Source organism: Nycticebus coucang, chromosome 5, assembly GCF_027406575.1.
Source record: "Nycticebus coucang isolate mNycCou1 chromosome 5, mNycCou1.pri, whole genome shotgun sequence".
NCBI lineage: Eukaryota > Metazoa > Chordata > Mammalia > Primates > Lorisidae > Nycticebus > Nycticebus coucang.
In genome coordinates this window covers 126,976,206-127,000,791 of record NC_069784.1, presented here as the reverse complement: position 1 = coordinate 127,000,791, position 24,586 = coordinate 126,976,206, and the positions used below count along the sequence as shown (strand labels likewise).

The window sequence follows — 24,586 nt, the reverse complement described above, 5'->3', positions numbered from 1 at the left end:
TTCATGGCGGAAGCTGAAAGCGATTGCCAACTAGGTAGTCACTGTCCCAGTATCAATGTGGGAATGGTGGTGAAGATAAAAACCTCACAGAGGTTGCTGTGAGCTATGACACCATGACATTCTACCAAAGGCAACAAAGCATCAAATAATCTAAAGGGTCCTTTATACTTGGCTTCAGAAAGTGTTTTTTTTTTTTTTTTGCAGTTTTTGGCTGGGGCTGCATTTGAACCCACCACCTCTGGCATATGGGACCAGCACCATACTACTTTGAGCCACAGGCACCGCCCCAGAGAGTGTTTTTTATTTCACTGTGAATATATCTTGCAGTCTCTGAATTTACATAAGAAAAGAAAACTTGGTATATATGTATACATGCATAAAGAAGGCCTTCTTAAAAATCTGCTTTTATTAAAAGAACTGCCTCTCTCCATTGCTTTTTTCAGTTCCTCCCTGCTTACTGTTCTCATTTAGGAAAGACAAACAATTTTTTTTATTTACTTTTTTTTGTCAGGTTCCATTTACAGTATTTAAATGGTGGAGGTCTAGGTCTTTTGTTTCATGTCTGATTATCATCTAAGATCAATTAAAACTATCAGGAATGCTCTATAGAGCAAGGTAGCATAGTGGAGACAGCATGAACTATAAATACCACAACAAAAGATTCATTCCTGACTCATTTGCTGACAGTTTTATCAATTTAATCTCTCTGAACTATAGTGTGGTGATTTAAGAACATGGCTTCTTAAAGTTAGATACACCAGCCTTTATTGTAGAGTCTCTCAGACATAAACCAGTCAGGACTTCTGGGCGCTAGACCAATCTAATCAATATGTCCTCTAAAAGTGTCTTAAGCCCAAGGCTGGGTATGGTAGGTCACTCCTGTAATCTCAGCACTCTGAGAGGCTGAGGCAAGTGGATTGCCTGAGCTCATAGGTTCAAGACTAGCCTGAGCCAAAGGGAGACCTCTCCTCTAAAAATAGCCGGGCGTTGTGGCCGGCACCTGTAGTCCCAGCTACTCGGGAAGCTGAAGCAAGAGAATTGCTTGAACCGAAGAGTTTGAGGTTGCTGTGAGCTATGACTCCATGACACTCTACCAAGAGCAACAAAGTAAGACTCTTGTCCCCAAAAAAAAAAAACAGTGTCAAACTGAATATGTCCAAACCTGACTTCTTGTCCGGTCCCCACCAAACTAGATTTAGCCCTGTGTTCCCTTCTAGTGGAGAACACCGTGATCTATCCAGTTGTACAACTAAGAAGTCTAGGAGCCTTCTTGGACACTTTGCTCTTCCCCACTCTCCTCCATCTGATGCACTAACCAGGTCTTGTTTTATCTTCATCACCACTGCCTCGCCCATCCTAGTGATAGCCACTAGCAGATCTCTCTAGACTGATCAGATCATCCGAGTCATCCTGCTTCAAATCCCACTGGGTGGCTTCCGTTGCTTTTAAATACTGACCAAAATCCTTAATGTGACCTCAGTCTCCAGCCTGAGTCTCTTGCTCTTTCTTCTCAAGGTCTTTACCCTTCAGGGTTACTGTAAACTATAAATCACTGTTCAGAATTTAATTCTTAGCATGAGCAACCACAAGGTGACACTTTCAAATTGAAAAATTCTTTTTGAGCGGCACCTGTGGCTCAGTGAGTAGGGCGTCCATATACAGACGGTGGTGGGTTCAAACCCGGCCCCTGCCAAGCTGCAACAAAAAATAACCAGGCGTTGTGGTGGGGGCCTATAGCCCCAGCTACTTGGGAGGCTGAGGCAAGATAATAGCCTAAGCCCAAAAATAAAATTCTGTCTCTAAAAAAAAAAAAAAAGAAAGAAAGAAAGAAAAGAAAAATTCTCCCAAAATATAGCAGGCTTAATCTAAGCATTTTTTTTTAGATCAACCCAGGTTAACAAAAATCTGAGCTTCAGGGCGGCGCCTGGGGCTCAAGGAGTAGGGCACCGGTCCCATATGCTGGAGGTGGCAGGTTCAAACCTAGCCCCAGCCAAAAACCAAAAAAAAAAAAAAAAAAAAAAGAAAAGAAAAAAAATCTGAGCTTCTACCTCCATCACCTAGTTGGGGGTCAAGCCATAACTGGAACTCATCACTTTTTCCTCTCCAAACATCTGGTTATTAATTTACTCAACAAATGTGAAACACTGGGCACATCAGATAAAGCAGTAAATGATAAAGTCCCAGTGCCAGCTTCCAGGAGCATTAGGCCGACAGAGTGCTCCCAGGCAGAAAGAGCCTCCTGACCCTGAGAGTGAGGTAGGAGCGTGTGTGTCAGTGGTCCCTGCCTCTGAGGTCTAAGCCCTGTCCCAGCGGGCTGTCTCCTGCCGGCTCAGAGTGGAGATCAGCACGGCCCTGAGACTCAGCCTCTGAGCCACGAGAGGGGTGCACTGAGGAGCCATGTGATGCCCTGGTAGTTCAGGACCTTCTGGGAAGAGAAATGCTCTGCTGTTCAGCTTATCTTGGTTCATCCAGAAGTTCCAAAGTGAGTAAAATAATATTTTGTCCCCATTATGAACATACTCAGAGAAAACTGCATTTCTGCTAATTTCTGGATTTCAGAACAAGCTGGATGGACACCTGATGATCCTCACCAGAAGATCACCCAACTGACAATCTCATGTCAAGAAAATAATTAGATACACTTTAGTGTTATAATATAAATTTTATGTTCTAACTTTTTTCATTAGAAAAGTATTTTTCAGCTCAGCACCTGTGGCTCAAGCGGCTAAGGTGCCAGCCACATACACCTAAGCTGGCGGGTTCGAATCCAGCCCGGGTCCCCCAAACAACAATGACAGCTGCACCAAAAAAACGTTGTGGCGGGCACCTATAGTCCAGCTACTTGGGAGTCTGAGGCAAGAGAATCGCTTGAGCCCAGGAGTTGGAGGTTGCTGTGAGCTGTGATGCCATGGCCTTCTACTCAGGGCGACAGCTTGAGGTTCTGTCTCAAAAAAAAAAAAAAAAATTTTTTTCCATCTACAGTCATGTGTCAGCCAACAACAGTACCTTTTATATGTTTAGATTTAGATATACAAACAGTTCCCACTGCATTACAGTTGCCTGCACTATTCAGCACGGCAACATGCTATACGGGTTTGTAGCCTCAGAGCAACAGACCATCCCGTGTAGCCTGGGCATGCTGTGGGCTGGGCTACACCATCTAGGTTTGTAGAGTGCACCCTATGATGTTGACACACCATGCAATCCCCAATGAGGCATTTCTCAGAAGGTATCCCTGTCGTTAAGCAACGCATGACTGTACTGAAGAGACAGAGACGGCTAACAGTCCTTCCTCTGGGAGGCCATACTGACATGTAGGTCTTTTTTTTTCTTATTTATGTGTTTTTTTATTTATTTCTTTTATTTATTTATTTATTTATTTTTTAGAGACAGAGTCTCATTTTGTCGCCCTTGGTACAGTGCCGTGACGTTGCAGCTCACAGCAACCTCCAGCTCTTGGGCTTAGCCTCTTCTCTTGCCTCAGCCTCTTATGTGTTTATTTAAAAAAGAAAAAAAAAAAATGGGGCAGTGCCTATGGCTCAAGGAGTCAGGCTCCTGCCTCACATGCCTGAAGTGTCGGATTCAAACCCAGCCCTGGCCAAAAAATAAAAAAAATGCAGCATACATAAATAAATAAAATAAAATTTAAAAATCCCTCATTGAGTAGGGCACCAGCTCCGTATACCCAGAGTAACAGGTTCAAACCAGGCACCTGCTAAACTGCAACAAAAAATAGCCGGGCATTATGGCGGTCACCTATAGTCCCAGCTACTCCGGAGGCTGAGGCAAGAGAATCGCCTAAGTCCAGGAGTTGGAGGTTGCTGTGAGCTGTGACTTCACAGCACTCTACCGAGGGTGATAAAGTGAGACTCTGTCTCAAAAAAAAAAAAAAAATCCTACTGAGTTTGTGAATTTTTTATGTCTTTGCTTGCAAATAAAGAGGGAGCAACACTCTCAGTTTAGAAGGTTGTTTTTATTAAGTCTGTGAAATCAAGGATTCCAGAGAGCATTAGTTTAGGTTAGCACCAGAATCTGTCACTCAGAGTAAGTAGCGGGGCGGGACTTTGTAAACCCTTCTGGGGATTGTAAATAGGGTGGTAACAGAAGATTTGCCCTTGGGGAAGACCATTCTGACTGTTGCTTGGTGGGCGGGGTTGGGAGGAACTGGAGATGGGAGACGAGTGGTAAACTAAGGTGTGGCAGTGGGATGAAGAGTTCCAGTTGATAGCCCTGGGGTGGCTGATTGATGTGAGCAGTAAGAGAAATGGAGGTCTGTGCCTGTGAGTGTAGCAGTCTGGAAGGCCGAGGCGGGTGGATTGCCTGAGCTCACGAGTTCCAGACCAGCCTGAGTGAGAGTGAGGACCCACCTCTAAAAAAATAGCCAGGCGTTGAAGTGTGCATCTGTAGTCCCAGCTACTCGGGAGGCTGAGACTAGAGGGTTGCTTAAGCCCTGGAGTTGAGGTTTCTGTGAGCTGTGACACCCAAGAGTTTGAGGTTGCTGTGAGCTGTGACACCTTGGCACTCTACCCAGGGTGACCAAGTGAGACTCTGTCTCAAAACGAAAAAAAATTAAAGAAATGGGGGCTGGAACACTAATTGGGGTTTCTGGTTTGTTCAAAGGGTGGATGATGGTGCCTCACGCTGGGCTGAGAGTGTAAAGGCAACAACTTTGTGTCCCTGGTTTTTATTGTCCTTTGGGGGAAGTGGCAGTGAGATGGCAGGGAGGATTTGAGTTCACTTCTACTGAGACTGAGTTTGGGATTCCCATGGACAGCCAAGTGTAAGTGGAGATCACCAAAAGTGGTTGCAGAATAAGAACTGGCTGTGAAGCAGACACAGGAGCACCAGCAAGCGGACTCCTTGATGGAGATTAAAATAGAATAGCCCCTGGGGAGCGAAAAGCTGAGAGCAGTGGCCTGGAAGGCAGGAGGAAGAACGTGAAATGCCACAGAGAGAGCTTGCTTGAATAAGCTGCTCTACTGAGTCCCTGCAGCCAGAGAGCAGAGGTCCTCGGTGACCTGGGTGAGCCATTCCAGCAGGGCACGGGGCAAGGGCCTGCCTGGAAGAGGGAAGAGCGGACAGCCACTTCCACAGAGAAGGGGCAGCCTCAGCTGGCGTGGCAGTGTGAGCAAGTTAAGCCTCGTGGAGATGAGCTTGATGAGAGGAGAGAAAGCAAGATTGAGGAAAGGGTGCTGCTGTGGCTGGGTGGGCTGCCTGAGGTGCACCCCTGCTGGAACCCACTGCTGTACCTCTTCACCCTCTCTCTTGTTTCATCAGCACAATCCACCTATGGAGGAGTGTAGAGGGGTTGTTTTTGTTGTTCTCTCTGAGAAAGTTGTTTCAGTTTCCAGAGTCAGTTTTTTTTTTTTTTTAATTTAAATCAGGTTTATTGATTTAAAATACAAAGTTGTTTCTAGTAAATATGAATGTACAATAATAATTTCATTTTTTCCTGATTTTGGTTATGATTGTGATATTTTCTTTTTTTTTTTTTTTTTATTGTTGGGGATTCATTGAGGGTACAATAAGCCAGTTACACTGATTACAATTGTTAGGTAAAGTCCCTCTTGCAATCATGTCTTGCCCCCATAAAGTGTGACACACACTAAGGCCCCACAGAGTCAGTTTTTTTCAACTTTATCTGTGTGAACTTTTCTCCAGGTCAATTTTGAACATGAGACTCCTTCTGTTTATTTTGCCTCCTTTGCATTTGGTTTCTTCAATTCTCTCGAGAGTCATGCACGTGTGTTCTCTCTATATTTAAATACTTATGTTCAGCGTGGTTCCTAGTCTAGAAGATGTTCCTAAATTGATATCCTAAAATAATAGTAGACCCTCTTAAAAAAGAAACAGCATTTTTATCATGGCTTCATACTTACGGTCTGAAGAGACTACTGAGGGTAGTCTGTTTATAGAAAGAGAGGGTGTCATATGTTTTGCTGTGTCAAAGGAGATAATATATAGTGGAATAGTGGACCTCTGTAATTTGACCACCAAAGGGACTGTGTAACAAACTGGCCAACACACAGAGGTGGTCAACATAAGGACCTAGGCCTACTGTACTGATTTGTACAAGTGGCGCATGTTCCGTCTATGAAAATTAGGTCAACCAGGTTGGTGCCTGTGGCTCAAGGAGTAGGGCACCAGCCCCATATACCAGGGGGTGGTGAGTTCAAGCCCTGCCCCAGCCAAAACTGGAAAAAAAAAAAAAAAATTGATTTCTGGGTGGCACCTGTGGTTCAGTGAGTAGGGCGCCGGCCCCATATGCTGAGGGTGGCGGGTTCAAACCTGGCCCTGGCCAAACTGCAACAAAAAATAGCTGGGTGTTGGGCGGCACCTGTGGCTCAGTGAGTAGGGCGCCGGCCCCATATGCCGAGGGTGGCGGGTTCAAACCCGGCCCCAGCCAAACTGCAACAAAAAATAGCCAGGCATTGTGGCGGGCGCCTGTAGTCCCAGCTGCTTGGGAGGCTGGGGCAAGAGAATCGCGTAAGCCCAAGAGTTAGAGGTTGCTGTGAGCCGTGTGACGCCACGGCACTCTACCCGAGGGCAGTATAGTGAGACTCTGTCTCTACAAAAAAAATAAAATAAAATAAAATAAAAAATAGCTGGGTGGGGCGGCGCCTGTGGCTCAGTGAGTAGGGCGCCGGCCCCATATGCCGAGGGTGGCGGGTTCAAGCCCAGCCCCGGCCAAACTGCAACCAAAAAATAGCCGGGGGTTGTGGCGGGCGCCTGTAGTCCCAGCTGCTCGGGAGGCTGAGGCAAGAGAATCGCGTAAGCCCAAGAGTTAGAGGTTGCTGTGAGCCGTGTGACGCCACGGCACTCTACCCGAGGGCGGTACAGTGAGACTCTGTCTCTACAAAAAAAAAAAAAATAGCTGGGTGTTGTGGCGGGAGACTTTAGTCCCAGCTACTTGGGAGGCTGAGGCAAGAGAATCGCCTAAGCCCAAGAGCTGGAGATTGCTGTGAGCTATGACAGGACGGCACTCTACGCAGGGTGATGGAGTGACACTGTCTCAAAAAAAAAAAGAAAATTAGGTCACCCTAAGGAGGTGGTCAGTGTAGGGAGGTGATCAACTGTGAAGGTTCTACCGTATTATCCATGCAAATAAAAACCAAAAACCTCAAAGTCCTCCTATAAATTATTGATAAATTTAATAATATTAAAACAAAATTATATGTGTCCAAAGCTCCATAAACAAAATAGAAAGAAAATGATTGGCAATATATGCGTTCTCCTTAATATACAAAGAATTTTATAGATCCATAAGAAAAAGATAAATGATCTAGTAGAAAAATGGGCAAAACTTGAGAAGAGATATTAAGGAAATATAAGTGGGTCAATAAATGTAAAAAATGTTTTACTTCATTATTAAATTCATAAAAAGTAAAAAAGTGATATTAGCAAATATTCTATTTTTTTGTTTGTTTGCAGTTTTTGAACCTGCCACGTCTGGCATATGGGGCCGGCACCCTACTCGTTGGAGCCACAGGCGCCGCCTTGTTTGTTTGTTTGTTTTTAGAGGCAGAGTCGCACTTTATTGCCGTGGCGTCACACAGCTCACAGCAACCTCCAACTCGAGGGCTTAGGCCATTCTCTTGCCTCAGCCTCCCAAGTAGCTGGAACTACAGACGTCCGCCACAACGCAGGCTATTTTTTGTTGCAGTTTGTCCAGGGCCAGGTTTGAACCCGCCACCCTCAGTATATGGAGCCGGCACCCTACTCACTGAACCACAGGTGCTGCCCAGCAAAGAATCTTTAATAGGTGGTCCTGTCCGTTATCCGAATGTGGAGATATTGCTTGGGGTGGGGATGAAAGTTATGAACTCTATAAATGTTCATAGTATTTGAATCTTTTGTAGCAATTATATATACTTTCAAGTAGCAGTAAAAATACTTAATTCATTTAAGACACACACACTTCCATACCGTATGTTCTGACAAATCAAACAAACCCCAATTTAAATACTACTTCTTGAACCTACTGGTTTTGTAATATTGTGCAAGGTATCTGCCCTAAGCCTATTTGCTGATTTGTGAAATGTATTTAGTAATATCTCACACATCTCAAATAAGTCAGTGTAAAATTAAATGAATAGCATTTGTAAATGAATGGTTAATAACAGCACTCCATAAATAATGTTCGCTCTCATCAAAAGATAAATAGTGAACGTGTTATGCATTTGAAGCTACTGTTGATAACATCTGAAGCTGTGGGACCTCTAGCCCTCTAAATACACTAGTGCACACAGTCGAGGCAGAAGACATGTCAGTGAAGCACATTGCAACTGGGTGTCAGAGGATGCAGAGAAAGGTTGGCAAGATGGGAAAAGATGAGCTGGGAGTGGTGGCTAACTCCAATAATCCTAGCACTGTGGGAAGCCGAGGCAGTTGGATCGCTTGAACTCACAAGTTCAAGACCAGCCAGAGCAAGAGCAAGACCCCTGTTTCTAAAAATAGCCTCTAAAAATACCCAGGCATTGTGTTGGGCACCTGTAGTCCCAGCCACGTGGGAGGCTGAGGCAAGAGAATCACTTGAACCCAGGAGTTTGAGATATCTGTAAGATATGACACCCCCTGACACCCTACTGAGGGCGACAAAGTGAGACTCTATCTCAAAAAAAAAAAAAAAAAAAAGATGGGAAAGGATGTATTCTGGCACCTTAACAGAGAGCCTTGAAGACAAGTTTCTGAGTTATGCCAGGTTAGAAGAGGTTATGGGAGGTTGGGTTAGAGTGATGTGCCTCTATAATCCTGGTTACTTTGAAACCTGGTAACATCTCTGGCTTTCATCATGAACCCCAAGCCTTTTCTGTGCCTCCCTTCCTAACATACACAGAAAGCTTCAGGGAACTAAGTTACTGATCTGTACCATCACTTTGCGTAGTCACGTAAGATATCAATATACATTTCTGTGGGTTTTTTTAGACTGTCTCACCCCATCACCTCAGCTAGAGTGTGGTGGTATCATCACAGCTCACGGCAATCTCAAACTCGTGTGCTCGAAAGATCCTCCTGCCTCAGCCTCCCAAGTAGCTGAGACTCCAGGCACATACCATCATGCCTGGCTTAAAGTATTATTCAATTACATTCATTTATTTTAAGGCGCACTTTGTCCGGCACTTGCTGAATAAGAATTACTATGGGTCTGGTTTGGGGGTTGGGGGGGGTATTTTTGAGACAGTTTGACTCTGGAACCCTGACTAGAGTGCTTTGACATCATAGCTCACAGCAACCTCAAGTTCTTGGGCTTAAGTGATCCTCTTGCCTCAGTTTTTCTGGTTTTGATAGAGATGGGGTCTCATCTTGCTCAGGCTGGTCTTGAACTCCTAAGCTCAAGAATCTACCAGCCTCGGCCTCCCAGAGTGCTAGGATTACAGACATGAGCCACCACACCTGGCCATTTGCTTTTGTTTTTTTGTTTGTTTGTTTGTTTTGAAACAGAATCTCAAGCTGTTGCCCTAGGTAGAGTGCTATGGCATCATAGCTCACAGCAACCTTGGGCTCAAGGGATCCTCTTGCCTCAGTTTTTAGTAGAGACGAAACCTCACTCTGGCTCTGGCTGGTCTCGAACCTGTGGGCTCAGGGAATCTACCCGCCTAGGCCTCCCAGAGTGCTAGGATTACAGGTGTGAGCCCGGCCATCCTAAGCCTTTTTCCCAGTTCCCCCTAATGGAACTATTTTGCAGGACTGTAGTAGAATGACCCAGATAGTGACATTGACACAGCTCCATACAGAACGTTTGTATCACCACAAGGATCCTTCATGTTGCCCTTCTATGGACACAACTACCCAGCACCCCACATGGCACTACTACTAATCTAGTCTCCATTTTCATAATTTTCAAAAATAAATTACTTCAATATAGTGATACAGTCTGTAATCTTTGGGAGTAGCTTTTTTCACTGAGCATAATTCACATAAGTTGTATCACTGAGCATAATTCACATAAGTAGGTTGTTTCTTCATATAGCTGAGTAGTCTCCCATGATGTGGACTTTCTATGGTGTTTTTGTAGCTGTTTAACCCCTAAGGGACACCGGGGTGGTTCCTAGTTTTTGACTATTACGATTGAACTTCTATGGACATCCGCAGTATAGGTTTTGTGTGAACATACGTTTTAATTTCTCTGAGGTAAAGTTCCAGAAATGCAACTGCTAGATAAATGGTAGCTGCATATTCAGTTTTTTAAGAAACTACTGTTTTCCAGAGTGTCTGTACTATTTCACATTCCCAGTCCCACCAGCAGTGTCAGTGATTCAGTTTGTCCACACACTTGCCAGCATTTAGTATTGTTCCTTTTTTTTAATTTTAGCCATCCTGATTCGGTGATACTGTGGTTTTAATTTGCTTTTCCCTAGTGGCTAATGGTGTTGCACATTTTTTGTGTGTTTATTTGCCATCTGTGTAGCCTCTTTGGTAAAGTGTCTTTTCAAGTCTCTTGTACATTTTCTAATTTGATTTTTTTTTTTTTTTTACTGTTGAGTCTTGAGAGTTTTTTTATATTCCACATACTAATCTTTTGTTGAAGGACTAATTTGCAAAGGTTTTCAAATATTTTCTCCTTGTCTTTAGGTTGTATTTTTATCCTCTTAACAAGGTCTTTGATAGAGCAAAAGTTTTCATTTTGATGAAGTCCATTTCTTCTGTTATGGAGTCTGCATTTGATGTCAAGTGTAAAAACTCTTTAGCCCTGGATTTTAAAGACTTTCTTCCATTTTTTTCCCCCGAAAGTGTTACAGTTGTATGTTTTACATTTATGTCCATCATCCATTTCGAGTTAGTTTTTATATAAGGTGTGAGACCTAGGTTGTTGAAAAGATTATATTCTTCCTTCGCTGAGTTGCTTCTGTGTCTGTGTCAGTACCAGTGTGCATATTTATACGGCTCTGCTTCTGGGTTCTTCATTTTACTCCGTGGATTTACATGTCTGTCTCTCTGCCAGTACCATCCAGTCTTGAATGCTATAGCAGTATTTAAAGTTGGGTAGACTGATTGCTTCCCCCCTCATTATTTTTTAAATTGCTTTGGCTGTTCTTGTTCCTCTGCCTTTACATACACATTGTAGAATAATTTTGTCTGTATCTACAAAAAAAATCTTGCTGCGATCTTGATAGGAATTATTTCAAACATGAACATGTGTCAATCTGGGGAAAAATGGTATCTTTCCTATGTTGAGTCTTCCTTTTCATAAACATAGTATGTCTAGCCATTTATTGAAGTTTTTTATTTATTTCATTGAGTTTTTACGAATCCTGCATGTTCTGTGGATTTATACCTATGTATTTCATTTTTTGAATGATTCTAAATGGCATTATATTTTTAACATCAGTGTCTGTGTTTCTTGTTGGTATGTAGAATTCTGGTTAATTTTTTATTTTTATTTTTTGTATGTTTATGAACTCACCAAACTCCTTTATTAGTTCTAGGAATTTTTTAGATTCCTCCGGAATCATACCATCTGCAAATAGGGAAAATTTCATTTTTTTTCTTTTTCATCTGTATGCCTGTCATTTCCTTTCTTGCTTCATTTCACCACCTAGTACGTCTAGTGATGTGTTAAATAGCACAAACATCTTTGCCTCATTCTCAGTCTTAGGGAGAAATCATTTACTCTTTCTCAGCATTAAGTATAATGTTAAATATAATGTTGGTTTATGCGGAATGGGCTTTTTACAAATGCTGTTTGTGAGAAAAGGAGCAGTCTAGTGATCTGATCAACCAGGCAACATCAGACAGCTTTTCCACTATAGATAGATTCAGTGCTTTGCTGGGTCAAGTGTGAGTAATGAAAATCACAGAATTTGGAATCATTCAGATTTAAATTGTGACTACCACACCTTCCATCTAGGTGGCCTGGGGCAAGTTATTTACAACCCCCCACCCCCCAAAGCCCATTTCCACTGCCACAAAAAAGAAGGCAGAGCACCCATCCCACTTCCTCACTCCACTAATGGTGAGAGTGAAATAGTGATGAGGATAACGGGTGAATCAGCTATTTTCCTACTGGCACTGTGGGAGCTGGAAGATTGCCCTTAGTAAGATTTTCATCCTGTCTAGCTGCGACCCCACCCCCAGCACCTTAAAGTGTCTCTGTGTATGGAAGTTGTAACCAATTCTGATGCATCATTAGAATTTTCATTGGAGATCTTAAACTAAAAGACCCGGGAAATAGTTGCTATCTCAAGGACACACTGTGATTGCTGGAAGGCAGACTACCGGAGTCCACATCCTGGCTTCTCCACTTGCCATCCGTGTAAGCTCCGGTAAAATCACAGAGCTCCCCAATTTACCTTAAATGACACTATGTGTTTAAAACAACAACAACAGAAAAAAAGCCCAGAGCAATGACCCAACTACTTCCGAGGACTGTTAAGAAGACGAAATGAGTTGATTTATATAACGTTTTTAGAAGTGCCTGACACAGTAGCTGTGGTGACATGTTAGCTATGATCATTACTGTTGGTGACTATAAAGGACACATACTTAATTGTGAATCACCTTTCTTAAAAATAAAATTGTTTGCTTTGCAGATTTTTAAAAAAATGGATTTGGCCAACCATGGACTTATTCTCCTGCAACAGTTAAACGCTCAGCGAGAGTTTGGTTTCCTGTGTGACTGCACGGTTGCAATCGGCGATGTGTACTTCAAGGCACACAAATCAGTTCTTGCTTCATTCTCCAATTACTTTAAGATGTTGTTTGTCCATCAGACCAGGTAACTAAAGTGGTTGCTAATAACCTAATGACTGTAGACTTCATGTCCCTTGCCCTCATCAAGACCGTGGGTCTCCACCTCTCCCTAGGCTCCTAGGTGTCCCGTTCCCTTGTCACCCCAGTTGCCCCCTCCCCTTCTTGGTTACTGGTGCTTTCCGTAGCACCTGAGAATCCAGGGCTGCTAGCTCCACACAGCCCTTCCACCTCCAAATATCCTCACTGGGTGTCACCTGCACAGTCAGGATTGGTAGATAGGGTCATTATAAAGCCAGCTGTGCGACCTCAGTGGACCTCCTCTTCTGTAATCTTTTCAGTAGTCCTTATCTAAGCCTTTTCTCTCACTGCTCCAGCCCCAGGCCTCTAAGTATTCTCCACTTTTCTTTTCTTTTCTTTTCTTTTTCTTTTTTGCGGTTTTTTTGGCTGGGGCCAGGTTTGAACCCACCACCTCTGGTATATGGGGCCAGCGCCCTACTCCTTTGAGCCACAGGCGCCGCCCGAGTATTCTCCACTTTTGAACACTGATTCTTGTCTCCTACTCTAGTGAGAAGCTGGAGGCATGAATTTGCCTAGTTTGCTGCTTTTCTGTCTTAAAATGTCTCTATTATATCCTAGCTCAGTTTTTTCCTTCTCATCTCCCTTATCTTAGAGAAAAAGGCCTCTCAGAAAAACAATCTTCATCCCTCTCTTATGCTCCCAGATCTTACCCCTCAATTTTTATTCTGTGCTTTAGGTTTTATACTTTTCATCCAACCTCCACCTCCCCCACCCCCACCTGTGAGGATCAGGACATCCTTGACATTGACGTTGACTTGAGTTACAGGGCTGCTTCTCCTTCATTCTACTCTGAAAGTCCTTAAAAGGGTACTGAAGGTCCTGATCAGCACTGTGCTCATCCCACATTCTTCCTATGGGTCTGCACTGTGGTTTCCACCCTCTCACTCTATCGAAATCCTCTCTCAAAGGTCACCCCTCATCAAAACCACCGCCCCGTCTGGGTCTCCGGGCATCCTGTCCTCTGCAGCATTCGCTGCTCTTCTCTTCCCTCTAAGTAGTTGTCATCTGCATTTTTGTAGCCAATATCCCGTTTCTCAGCCTTCTACAGTTTGGTCTTGTGCACACCTTTCCTACATCTTGCCTCTGCTAAGAACTGCACTTTATAGCTCTGGCCTTGACTTTTGTGTCTGTAGCTGCCTGGGCTGGCTGCTGGGCATTTGGAGTTGAGTCTCTCCTTTTATCTTGTTGACGGTGTAAAACTTAGGCGTCTTTTCCTAAGGTACTTCATGACATGCCTATTAAGTAACACAAACTTAAAATCTCTTTCAAATCACATTTTCTTCAAATCACATTCCTCCTCTCCTTCTCTTTCTCATTTCCATTATCTAATCATTCATTTCCCACTTTACTGTCAGATTAATCTTCCTAAACACTGCTTTTTGATGGTGGTGTCCCTTTAATCAGAAACCTACTAGATTGAGTTGTTCCTTTGACCAGAAGCCTAGAGGATGCCCACTCCATATCAGAATAACGTAATCTCATTATTCTGTCATTCGAGGCCCGCAGGCTTGAAGCCAGGCCTCCTTCCAGCCTCACCTCGGGCTGGGTGTCCCTGGGACTCCCCACCACTCATCTTCCCCTAGCCTGACCCCCTTTCATGTTTGGGCTCACCTGAACCACACTTTGCTGGTGTTCTGCCTACTCCTGAAGTCCCTTAGATGTCACCTCTTCCACGACCCCTCCCCAGTCAACTGAACCAAAATGACAAAAGCGACCTCTGCCTCACTCCCGGTCACAACGGGTTATCGTGCCCCTTCACGAGAGCTATATACATTTTCCCTGTGTTGTTTTTATTTGTATATAACCTCCTACCACATCTGTGAGGTTCTTGAGAGCAGGGACTGGGTTTTACAAATCTGTGTGGATACCAGAATATAGCGAAGTATTTGCACGTAACACAGTAGCCAATTGAGAACTGTCTGGAGGGGCAGAAGGAACACGCAGACAGTGGAGGAGGGGCTCATCTTGCAGCACTAAGGGTTCCTCCTGAAATACATGGTGCTAGAGACTTCCTGCCTTTGTACTTGGTGGTCTCAACATAGTGAATTGAGTCATTTGAAAAGGAGACAGTTTTAATTTTGAGGAATCAAATAATGCAACAGTAATGTGTTTTAATTAGATGCAAGAAATTTACTTTAAGTATAGGGCAATAAAGAAATGCCTTTCTAGCAAGAGAATGTGAAGTTTCGGGGTAGAAGTCCCATGTGCAAGCAATAGTGTGTTACTGCACCAAAGGGGACACATACCTAGTGGCCAGCCTTGCCTGCTTCCCCAGGAAGATTGCAGGATTCTAGCTCATCAGGCAGGGCAAACACAGGCACAGATCAGGGCACAGTGTAAACAAGAGACTGAGAACTGAGGATACAATCAGTGTTTTATCATGTGGAACTCAGAGGATGATTTCTGTCTTACAGGTGCCACTAGCTGTCTATGTCTTACATTTAGGTTTAAATCAGAGCACTGCAGACTTTGAGCTCTCAAAAATAAAACTACTGAGGGGCAGGCCTTTCTTTTTTTTTTTTTGGTTTTTGGCCGGGGCTGGGTTTGAACCCGCCACCTCCAGCATTCCAGCATATGGGACCGGCGCCCTACTCCTTAAGCCACAGGCGCCGCCCAGGGGCAGGCCTTTCTAAATGCAGCATTCTAACAATGCTAACATTATCTAAAAATCCTTACTTTTAAAGTTCTTTTTGTTTGTTTGTTTTTGAGACAAAGTCTCATTTTGTCTCCCTCCGTAGAGTGCTGTGGCATTATATAGCTCACAGCAACCTCAAACCCTTGGGCTCAAGTGATCCTCTTGTCTTAGCCTCCTGAGTAGCTGGGACTACAGGCATCTACCACAACGCCCAGCTATTTTTAGAGATGTGGTTTCCCTCTTCCTCAGGCTGGTCTCGAACCCCTGAGCTCAGGCAGGTCTCGAACCCCTGAGCTCAGGCAATCCACCTGCCTTTGCCTCCCAGAATTTTTAAAGTTCTTTAAGCCTATCATTGATTTGAAAATTTTAGTGAAGGAAAAATTGAAAATGGAAATTACTGTGGAGTTTTATACAGAAGACTTTGAGGTATACTAAAAGTATACTCACCTTTCTCCCGCATCAAAAGAGTTATGTCAAATAGACATCTGCAAATCAAACTACTTAGATGTAATTTTGTTGTAGGGAACTTTGTCCTTCCCAAATGACTGGGAAATGACCAAAGTCCAGCCCATAGTGAGCCGAGTGACTTAGAGGTCAAGCTTCCTAGCAGTAAAGCGGTCCAGAGCAGATATGGCCAAAATATAGCAGCAGGAACTTTAAACATTCCATCTCCTTTTAAAGTGTGTGTGTGTCTATGTGTGCACATGTGCTTCTGCCTTAAAAAACTATTTTAATAAACAAATCAAAATAGATAGGTGTTTGGAGCCCTCCCTGAGCCCTGGGGCCGCCGCTGTACAACCTAGGGGCTGCTACCTTCTGTGTCTAGGCAGGAGGTCGCCAGTGCTGCCCTTGGAGTCCTCTCCCTGTGGGCCCAGCTGAAGTGTGGGCTGAGGGCTTTGTCATCAGAGACTGTACATAGTTCTTCCAAATTTAAGAGATTGACAATCGAGTTGTTTGTCTAACAACTGAAAAAAAGTTATGACACTTAAACCAAAATTTTTTTTGAAGGGGACTCTGCTGGGTGGTACCTTCCATGGATGCTAAAAAGCAAAGCCCTCCCCCCCTTTGGATTTCTGCCCTTCCACTTTTGAGGTGGAAGGGGAGTTAGCCAAGGGGACTCTACCCGCTCCCTGTCCCTGGGGGAATGTTCCCTCAGGCTAAACAAAAGGTGCCTGATGGTCTGCAGGTAATTTGCATCTCTGAAGGCCCGTGGCTTCCCCACTTCCAGGCCTGGGCCAGATCCTGGAAAAGTTTCCCTTAGTCTTGTATCCACGGAGGAGCTGATTGTTTACGTTGGTCAAGGCTTCACATGTAATCCCTGAAGCTTTATTTTAAATATTGAATTTCCCTAGAGCATCTAAATATGGTATAGTATACAGTTAGGATTGTCGGGACTTATCCTGTGCTTACGGAGAAGACCACCTGTGTTTGCATTCCCATTTTAAGGGATATAAAAGGACTCCAAATAAAAATATGAATGATCTGTATGTCTGTTTTCAAAGAAAAGAAAAATAGTCACATATACGCTTCCCTTTATACTGTCAAAGAGATGCCAGTTTTTATGCTTGATTTTTATTTTTTGACTTCCTTACTTTGTAGCAAAAAATAATTTTTTTTTTTTTTTTGAGACAGTCTCACTTTGTCGCCCTGGGTAGAATGTGTGGTGTCATAGCTCACAGCAACCTCAAACTCTTGGGCTCAACTGATCCTCTTGCCTCAACCTCCCAAGTAACTGGTACTACAGGCACCTGCCATAACACCCAACTATTTTTTAGAGACAGGGTCTCACTCTTGCTCAAGCTGGTCTGGAACTCCTGGGCTCAGGCAATCCACCCGCCTCAGCCTCCCAAAGTGCTAGGATTACAGGTATGAGCCACCCACCCCCACCCACCCCCACCCCACCCCCGTGCTTGGCCTATAGTCAAATGTTTTTGAGTGATTATTTTTATGCAACCTTCTGAAATATGCACATATTGTTAGCAATACGGTAATTAATGAAAACTGTTCGGTCACAAATGATGGTTAAAATCACTTTTTGATTTTAAATTTAGAAGAGCAGGGTACGCTGTTAATATTTTAGCATATTGAAAATATTTGTTAATAAAATGAACGACACTGTTAAAAGAGCCAAAAAGAGTAACAGTACCAAAAAGTGGTATGATAAAAAATGGAGTAGGAGGCGGCGCCTGTGGCTCAAAAGAGTAGGGTGCCGGCCCCATATGTGGGAGGTGGTGGGTTCAAACCCAGCCCCGGCCAAAAACCGCAAAAAAAAAAAATGAATTGGGCACAATAGCTCACGCCTGTAATCCCAACACTTTGAGAGGCCAGCAGAGGAGGGCACCTTGAGGCCAGGAGTTTGAGAGCAGCCTGGGCAACACAGACCCTGTTTCAACAACCAACAACAAAAATTTTTTTTAATTAAAAATAGTAAAAAAGAAAATTTTTATAAATTCTAAAGGCATTCAAGGAAGCTGTCTTTGAAGTTGAAAATGCATTTTCTATAGCATTTATTCACTCAGTGGTTGATACTATTCCTCATGATATGTAGATAAATATCTCATTAATTTCTAATGATGCATAAGAATTTCAGTCATGGGCGGCGCCTGTGGCTCAGTGAGTAGGGCGCCGGCCCCATATGCCGAGGGTGGTGGGTTCAAACCCAGCCCCGGCCAAACTGCAACCAAAAAAATAGCTGGGCGTTGTGGCGGGCGCCTGTAGTCCTGGCTGCTTGGGAGGCTGAGGCAAGAGAATCGCGTAAGCCCAAGAGCTGGAGGTTGCTGTGAGCCGTGTGATGCCATGGCACTCTACTGAGGGCGGTAAAGTGAGACTCTGTCTCTACAAAAAAAAAAAGAATTTCAGTCACTACTGGTGGTCTGGGAAGAGTTCTCAGGGACCTCTTCATTATTATTGCTTGATCAGGATGATGTTTCTGAAATGATGCAAACAATAGAGTCTAAAAGTTAGGAAATCGACAGTCCCATCGTCTACTTCAGGTGCCTCATTTAAATCACTTAACTTTGGGGGACCTCACTTTCCATGTCTGTCAAATGGGAGTAATCAAATCTACTTTACCTACCACACAGGATTGCTTTAATGCTCTGAAGGATCTTGGGGCAGTGGCTTTGGATCTAGGCTTTGGATCTAGGTTCAAATCTCAGTGCCACCATTTACCAAGTATGTGATATTGAGGAAAGTATTAACCCTCTAAGCCTCAACCCTTTTCTGTAAAATGAGAATGAATGGCAATCAGTTGAGAAAGAATGCCTACAAAGCCAGCAGCTGTGCTGATCCTGGTGATTACATTTGATAAGGGATTCCTGGAGTTATAAATAAAATGTAATACATAATATTTAATTTGACCAGGCCATGCCTGTGGCTCAGTGAGTAGGGCCACGGCCCCATATACTGAGGGTGGCAGGTTCACACCCGGCCCCAGCCAAATTGCAACAAAAAAATAGCCGGGCATTATGGTGAGCGCCTGTAGTCCCAGCTACTTGGGAGGCTGAAGCAAGAGAATCGGCTAAGCCCAAGAGCTGGAGGTTGCTGTGAGCTGTGACGCCACGGCACTCTACCGAGGGCAACAAAATAAGACTCTGTTAAAAATATATATATATTTAATTTGACCTTAGCTCGCTAAAGGGAGAACTGTGTAAGACCCTACAGGTTATGATATCATATGTGCTTAACACTAACTTATCTCTTGACTATTCCATCCCACTTTATGAAACTTAGTAACAGTCAGAAATGGGAAACACTCGTTTCATTTCCTTTGAGGTATCCACTTTTTTTCTTCAGGCTTTGTGTTATCATTTGAGATGTAGATTGGCATTTACTTACAGATGTTTTTTACTTGTTCTTTTCAGTGAGTGTGTCCGTTTGAAACCAACTGACATACAGCCGGACATTTTCAGCTATCTCTTACATTTGATGTACACTGGGAAGATGGCGCCTCAGCTGATCGACCCTGTACGGTTGGAACAGGGCATCAAGTTTCTGCACGCATACCCGCTGATCCAGGAAGCCAGCCTCGCCAGCCAGGGAGCCTTTGCGCATCCTGACCAGGTTTTCCCCCTGGCTTCCTCGTTGTATGGCATTCAGATTGCAGATCATCAGTTGAGACAAGCCACCAAGATTGCTTCAGCACCTGAAAAACTTGGGCGAGAGCCGAGGCCACAGCCCACCAGGATGAGCCAGGAACCTGTGCCAGAGGCCTCACAGCTCTCCCAGCTGACTTCAAATCTGGCCCCGGTGAATCGGACAAACATGACTCCCTCAGACCCACTGCAGACCTCACTGTCTCCAGAGCTTGTTTCCACTCCTGTCCCTGCCCCTCCCTCCGGGGAAGAGGCCAATCTGGAAGCCTCTTCCTCTGATGAACAACCTGCGTCGCTCACAATAGCCCACGTCAAGCCGAGCATCATGAAGAGGAACGGAAGCTTCCCAAAGTACTACGCTTGCCACCTGTGTGGACGGCGCTTCACCCTCCGGAGTAGCTTGCGTGAACACCTCCAGATTCACACAGGAGTCCCCTTCACATCCAGCCAACAGGGGGAAAGCCGCGTGCCCCTGTCTCTCTGTAGCAATGCAGCTGACCTCGGGAAAGATGCCATGGAAGTGCCTGAAGCTGGGATGATCAGTGACAGTGAGCTGCAGCACATCTCAGATTCTCCGATCATTGATGGACAGCAGCAGTCAGAAACCCCACCCCCCTCAGACATCGCTGACATTGACAACTTGGAGCAGGCGGACCAGGAGAGGGAGGTGAAGAGGCGGAAGTACGAGTGCACAATATGTGGACGGAAGTTTATCCAGAAAAGCCACTGGAGGGAGCACATGTACATCCACACCGGCAAGCCTTTCAAATGCAGCACTTGCGACAAGAGTTTTTGCAGGGCCAACCAGGCTGCCCGCCACGTGTGCCTCAACCAGAGCATCGACACGTACACCATGGTGGACAAACAGACTCTGGAGCTCTGCACGTTTGAGGAAGGTAGTCAGATGGACAACATGCTGGTACAAACCAACAAACCCTACAAATGCAACTTGTGTGACAAAACATTCTCAACTCCCAATGAGGTTGTTAAACATTCATGCCAAAACCAGAACTCGGACGTCTTTGCCCTAGAGGAAGGGCGGTCTATTCTGCTGGGCAGTGGGGACTCAGAAGTAACGGAACCTGACCACCCCGTGTTAGCTTCCATCAAAAAGGAACAGGAAACCGTATTGTTAGACTGAATGTTACTTATCTTTTAAAAAACTGTCATTTTTACTGAGACTATCATCCTTCCCTTCCCCAGTTCAGAACTGTACTTCTCTGTGGCATGATACAAACAGGTCCCTGTTCCCATCTCCTCTTTGCCTCCCCCCATCCCAGCCCCCCTCTGTAAAGGCTTCGTGCATTACAAACCTGGAATGTGTCTGCTTTAATTCAGGGGATATTGGAAAGATAACGGTCAGTAGTACTTATAAACTCAAATAGATTTTGAGAAGTTTTAGATTATTTAAAAGCATACTTGGAACTAATGAAGGGTATATAACAAAACAACTAGAATGCAATTTGGTAAGCTAAAATTATGACTCTCCCTGGGTATTAAGTCTTCCTTCTCAGAAAATACAGCATGCTTCTTAAGAGATACTTCTGGGCTCTGTACTATGCAAAATCTAGAAGGTGTGGGGAAACTTTAAATCCAAAAAAAAGTTATTAGTATTTATCCTCCAGGCATCTTTATTTCAGAATGCATCCTTTGAGATTATGTCCAATTAAGAGAAATCATTAGCTAAGAAATGGACTTTAACAGAACACAAAAGAGAAAAATAATGTGATGGCAATCTTAATTTGGGGGTAAAAGAAGCTGTGAGTTTGTGTGTTTGTAAAAGAAAACGCATGGGTACTTACTATAAACAGGAGAATTAATGCACATGCCTTATCTAATTGCTGGCTTCTTTCCGTGTGGAACAACAACAAAATGCTATATTTTAGTTTCTGACAAATTTGTTGTCTGTTTTGAAAATCAAATTCGAAAGTACTGTTCTCTAAATTGCGTAGAAAATAACATGCCATTTTCTAGCAGGTGCCAGTGGTAATTCATTTTCGCGCCATCCGGCTGCTTTTTGAAATCAGCGTCTATACCACAGGGAAAAGGATGAAAGAATGTGCATTTTACATGGGAAAGTTGTGAGCAGAAGATGTAGTAACTTTAATAACTTAAAAGGTCGACATTAATACTTTACTGGCAATGTTAATTGAAGCATCAAAAAATGGCAAAAGGAAATCAGGACAAAAATCTAATTGCTATTTGGGAAAGAACTTGATTTTGATGTTTATTCTCTAGTTTTTCTTATTTTTTTAATGCTTGAAATTTTCTCCATTGGCCTGAGTGAAGTCCATTAATCTTCCCTTAGGCCAATAAAAGGATGGTCTCAAAGGACAAAATAGGAGCCAGAAATAAGGACTGAAGGGGAAAGGGAAGGGGAGAATAGTTAATAGCTATGCTCTACGTACATGTTAAAAACTGAATATTCCATCATCCTATTTCATGTATAGCTGAGTTCTCAGATTTGTAAGTTTTTATACATCCTTTCATTGAATAAATGTTTAATTAAATGAGCATGTGATTTGATCTCTGTGTATCTACCCAGAGAATACAGGAAAGGCAAGCGTAGGAACCCTGTGCGAGGATTCTTTCGCTAACTGTGTCTTGTCCTCTCTGCGGGACTTTGAGCAGTTCCCTAAAGTGAGTGGTGTGTTCCGCATTTGTAAAATGAAGATGTTGATAACCGCATTGGGTCGTAAGATTGTGAGAATTGTTCTCACCAGGAATGGGTAAAGAGTTCACCTTACCTAATTTTCTTTTACAAGGAAGAAAAAGGAGGCCAGGGGATGTTTGCCTAAAAATGATACAAGTTCAAAGTGTAATGTAAACCTTGATTATTAAATATTGAGTGGTTGCCATTTTCTACAAAAAAACATTGTCGCTCGTGGTCCATGAGAGGCTCATGGCAAGTTGGGGTTTCTTAATGCCTGTGAAAGGGTAAGTCGGGGTGTGCCTCTGCAGCCCTCAAAGGGACAAGAATGCAGCCAGAGGGGTGGGCGCCTGCAGTCCCAGCTACTTGGGAGGCTGAGGCAAGAGAATTGCTTAAACCCTGGAGTTTGAGGTTTCTGTGAGCTGTGATGCCACAGCATTCTACTGAGGGTGACATACAGTGAGACACTGCCTCAAAAAAAAAAAAAAAAAGCTTTGGAAATTTCAGTTGATGGTGAATCTAAGTGATCTAAATATGTTAAGCTTCAGACTTTGAGCTGTCATTCTTCTGGTTTTAACTTTTATTAACACCATTGGTGCTATTTTTCCTTTCATTGGGAGAATAATAGAAAGTGGCTCACAGGGCGGCGCCTGTGGCTCAAAGGGGTAAAGCGCTGGCCCCGTATGCCAGAGGTGGCTGTTTCAAACCTAGCCCCGGCCAAAAACTGCACACACACACACAAAAAAGTGGCTCACAGGCCTAACACAGTAGCTCACAGCTGTAATTTACCTAGCACTTTGGGTGGCCAAGGCAGGAAGATTGCCGAAGCCCAGGAGTTCAAGACCAGCCTGGACAACACAGTAAGATCCTCTTAAAAAAAAAAGGGGGGGGGGCGGTGCCTGTGGCTCAGTGAGTAGGGCGCCGGCCCCATATGTTGAGGGTGGCGGGTGCCTGTAGTCCCAGCTGCTCAGGAGGCTGAAGCAGGAGAATCGTGAAAGCCCAAGAGCTGGAGATTGCTGTGAGCCGTGTGACCTCATGGTACTCTGCCCAAGGGTGGTACTGTGAGATTCTGTCTCTATTAAAAAAAAAGGGGGCAGGGGGTGGCGCCTGTGGCTCAGTGAGTAGGGCGCGGGCCCCATATATCAAGGGTGGCGGGTTCAAACCCAGCCCCAGCTGAACTGCAACCAAAAAATAGCCGGGCATTGTGGGGGGCGCCTGTAGTCCCAGCTGCTCTGGAGGCTGAGGCAGGAGAATCCTGAAAGCCCAAGAGCTGGAGGTTGCTGTGAGTCCTGTGACATCATGGCACTATACCAAGGGTGGTAAAGTGAGACTCTGTCTCTACAAAAAAAAAAAAAAAGAAAGAAAAATTACCCAGGCTTGGTGGCAAGTACTTGTAGTCCTCACCACTAGTGATTAATCAGAGCCTAGGATTTTAAGGTTATAGTTAGCTATGACCATATCACCACACTCCAGCCTGGGTGACAGAGCAAGACCTCATCTCTAAAAAATTAAAAATAGTATAAATAATTAAAAGTGGCTCACTCATTCATCAGATGATGCTAAAAGATAAATTTTCTAAAATGCCATAGAAAATACAGCTTTAGTGGAAAGAAAGCATTAGCATTAAAAGGTAGCTGTGGATAATGGTGTAAGAATGGAGGATAGACCCCCCAACCTTCACTGTTAATTTGCTTCTTAAGTTTCACCTTGCAAGAAAAGGAAAGAGCTGAGACATCCAAAAATGAATCCTTTAGTTCAAAATTTCAAGCCTTAGAACACAGTACATGGCTGCATGTAAGAAGATACAGGCACTTAGGATTCTTGGGGAGGTCGGTACCTCCGGCGCGTGATACCTCCAGCAACTTCACTGGAGATTATGATGGGGCAGGGGTGGCTCGGCACCTGTAGCACAGTGGTTATGGCGCCAGCCACGTACACCGAGGCTACCGGGTTCGAAACCGGCCCAGGCCAGCTAAACAACAACAACTGCAACAAGAAATAGCCAGGCGTTTTGTGGTGGGCCCCTGTAGTCCCAGCTACTTCGGAGGCTGAGGCAAGAGAATTGCTTAAGCCCAAGAGTTTGAGGTTGCTGTGAGCTGTGACCCCACAGCACTCTACCGAGGGTGACATAGTGAGACTCTGTTTCAAATGAATAAATAAATATGATGGGGCAGGGGACACTTTCTTCACTATTCACAAGGTGTGAACTCTGAGACAAAATTTGTAGGTGGAGTGTAGTTTACTGTAATGGAATGTACCCACGTTGACATTTGCATTTTTAGGACAATTTACAGAACTTTCCAAATATTTAAATGACATTTTCCTTTTAGCCCTCTAGGTCTAGAACAAAGGATTCTTATGTTGTCATTTTCAGACAGAAAAGATTTAGGCTTGGAAATCTTTACACACAAGTAAAAAGCTAAGATACAAATCAATTAA

At 44.0% G+C, this 24,586-nt stretch overlaps 1 protein-coding gene across 4 annotated transcripts in view; it reads left to right on the top strand.

The window, feature by feature from the left end:
• The window catches only part of ZBTB2 (zinc finger and BTB domain containing 2), a 28,568-nt gene extending 6,557 nt beyond the window's left edge, over positions 1 to 22,011 (top strand). For 2 of the 4 annotated variants that reach the window (XM_053592433.1, XM_053592434.1), the window contains exons 2-3: positions 12,531 to 12,715; positions 19,267 to 22,011. In XM_053592433.1, coding sequence (XP_053448408.1) covers positions 12,543 to 12,715; positions 19,267 to 20,638 — 1,545 coding nt within the window. In that variant the 5' untranslated portion in view covers positions 12,531 to 12,542 and the 3' untranslated portion in view covers positions 20,639 to 22,011. Of the gene's footprint in view, positions 1 to 3,261; positions 3,315 to 12,530; positions 12,716 to 19,266 lie in introns of those variants that run through there. The other 2 variants (XM_053592435.1, XM_053592437.1) reach the window with 2 other exon arrangements.
• The last annotated feature ends 2,575 nt before the right edge of the window (positions 22,012 to 24,586 follow it).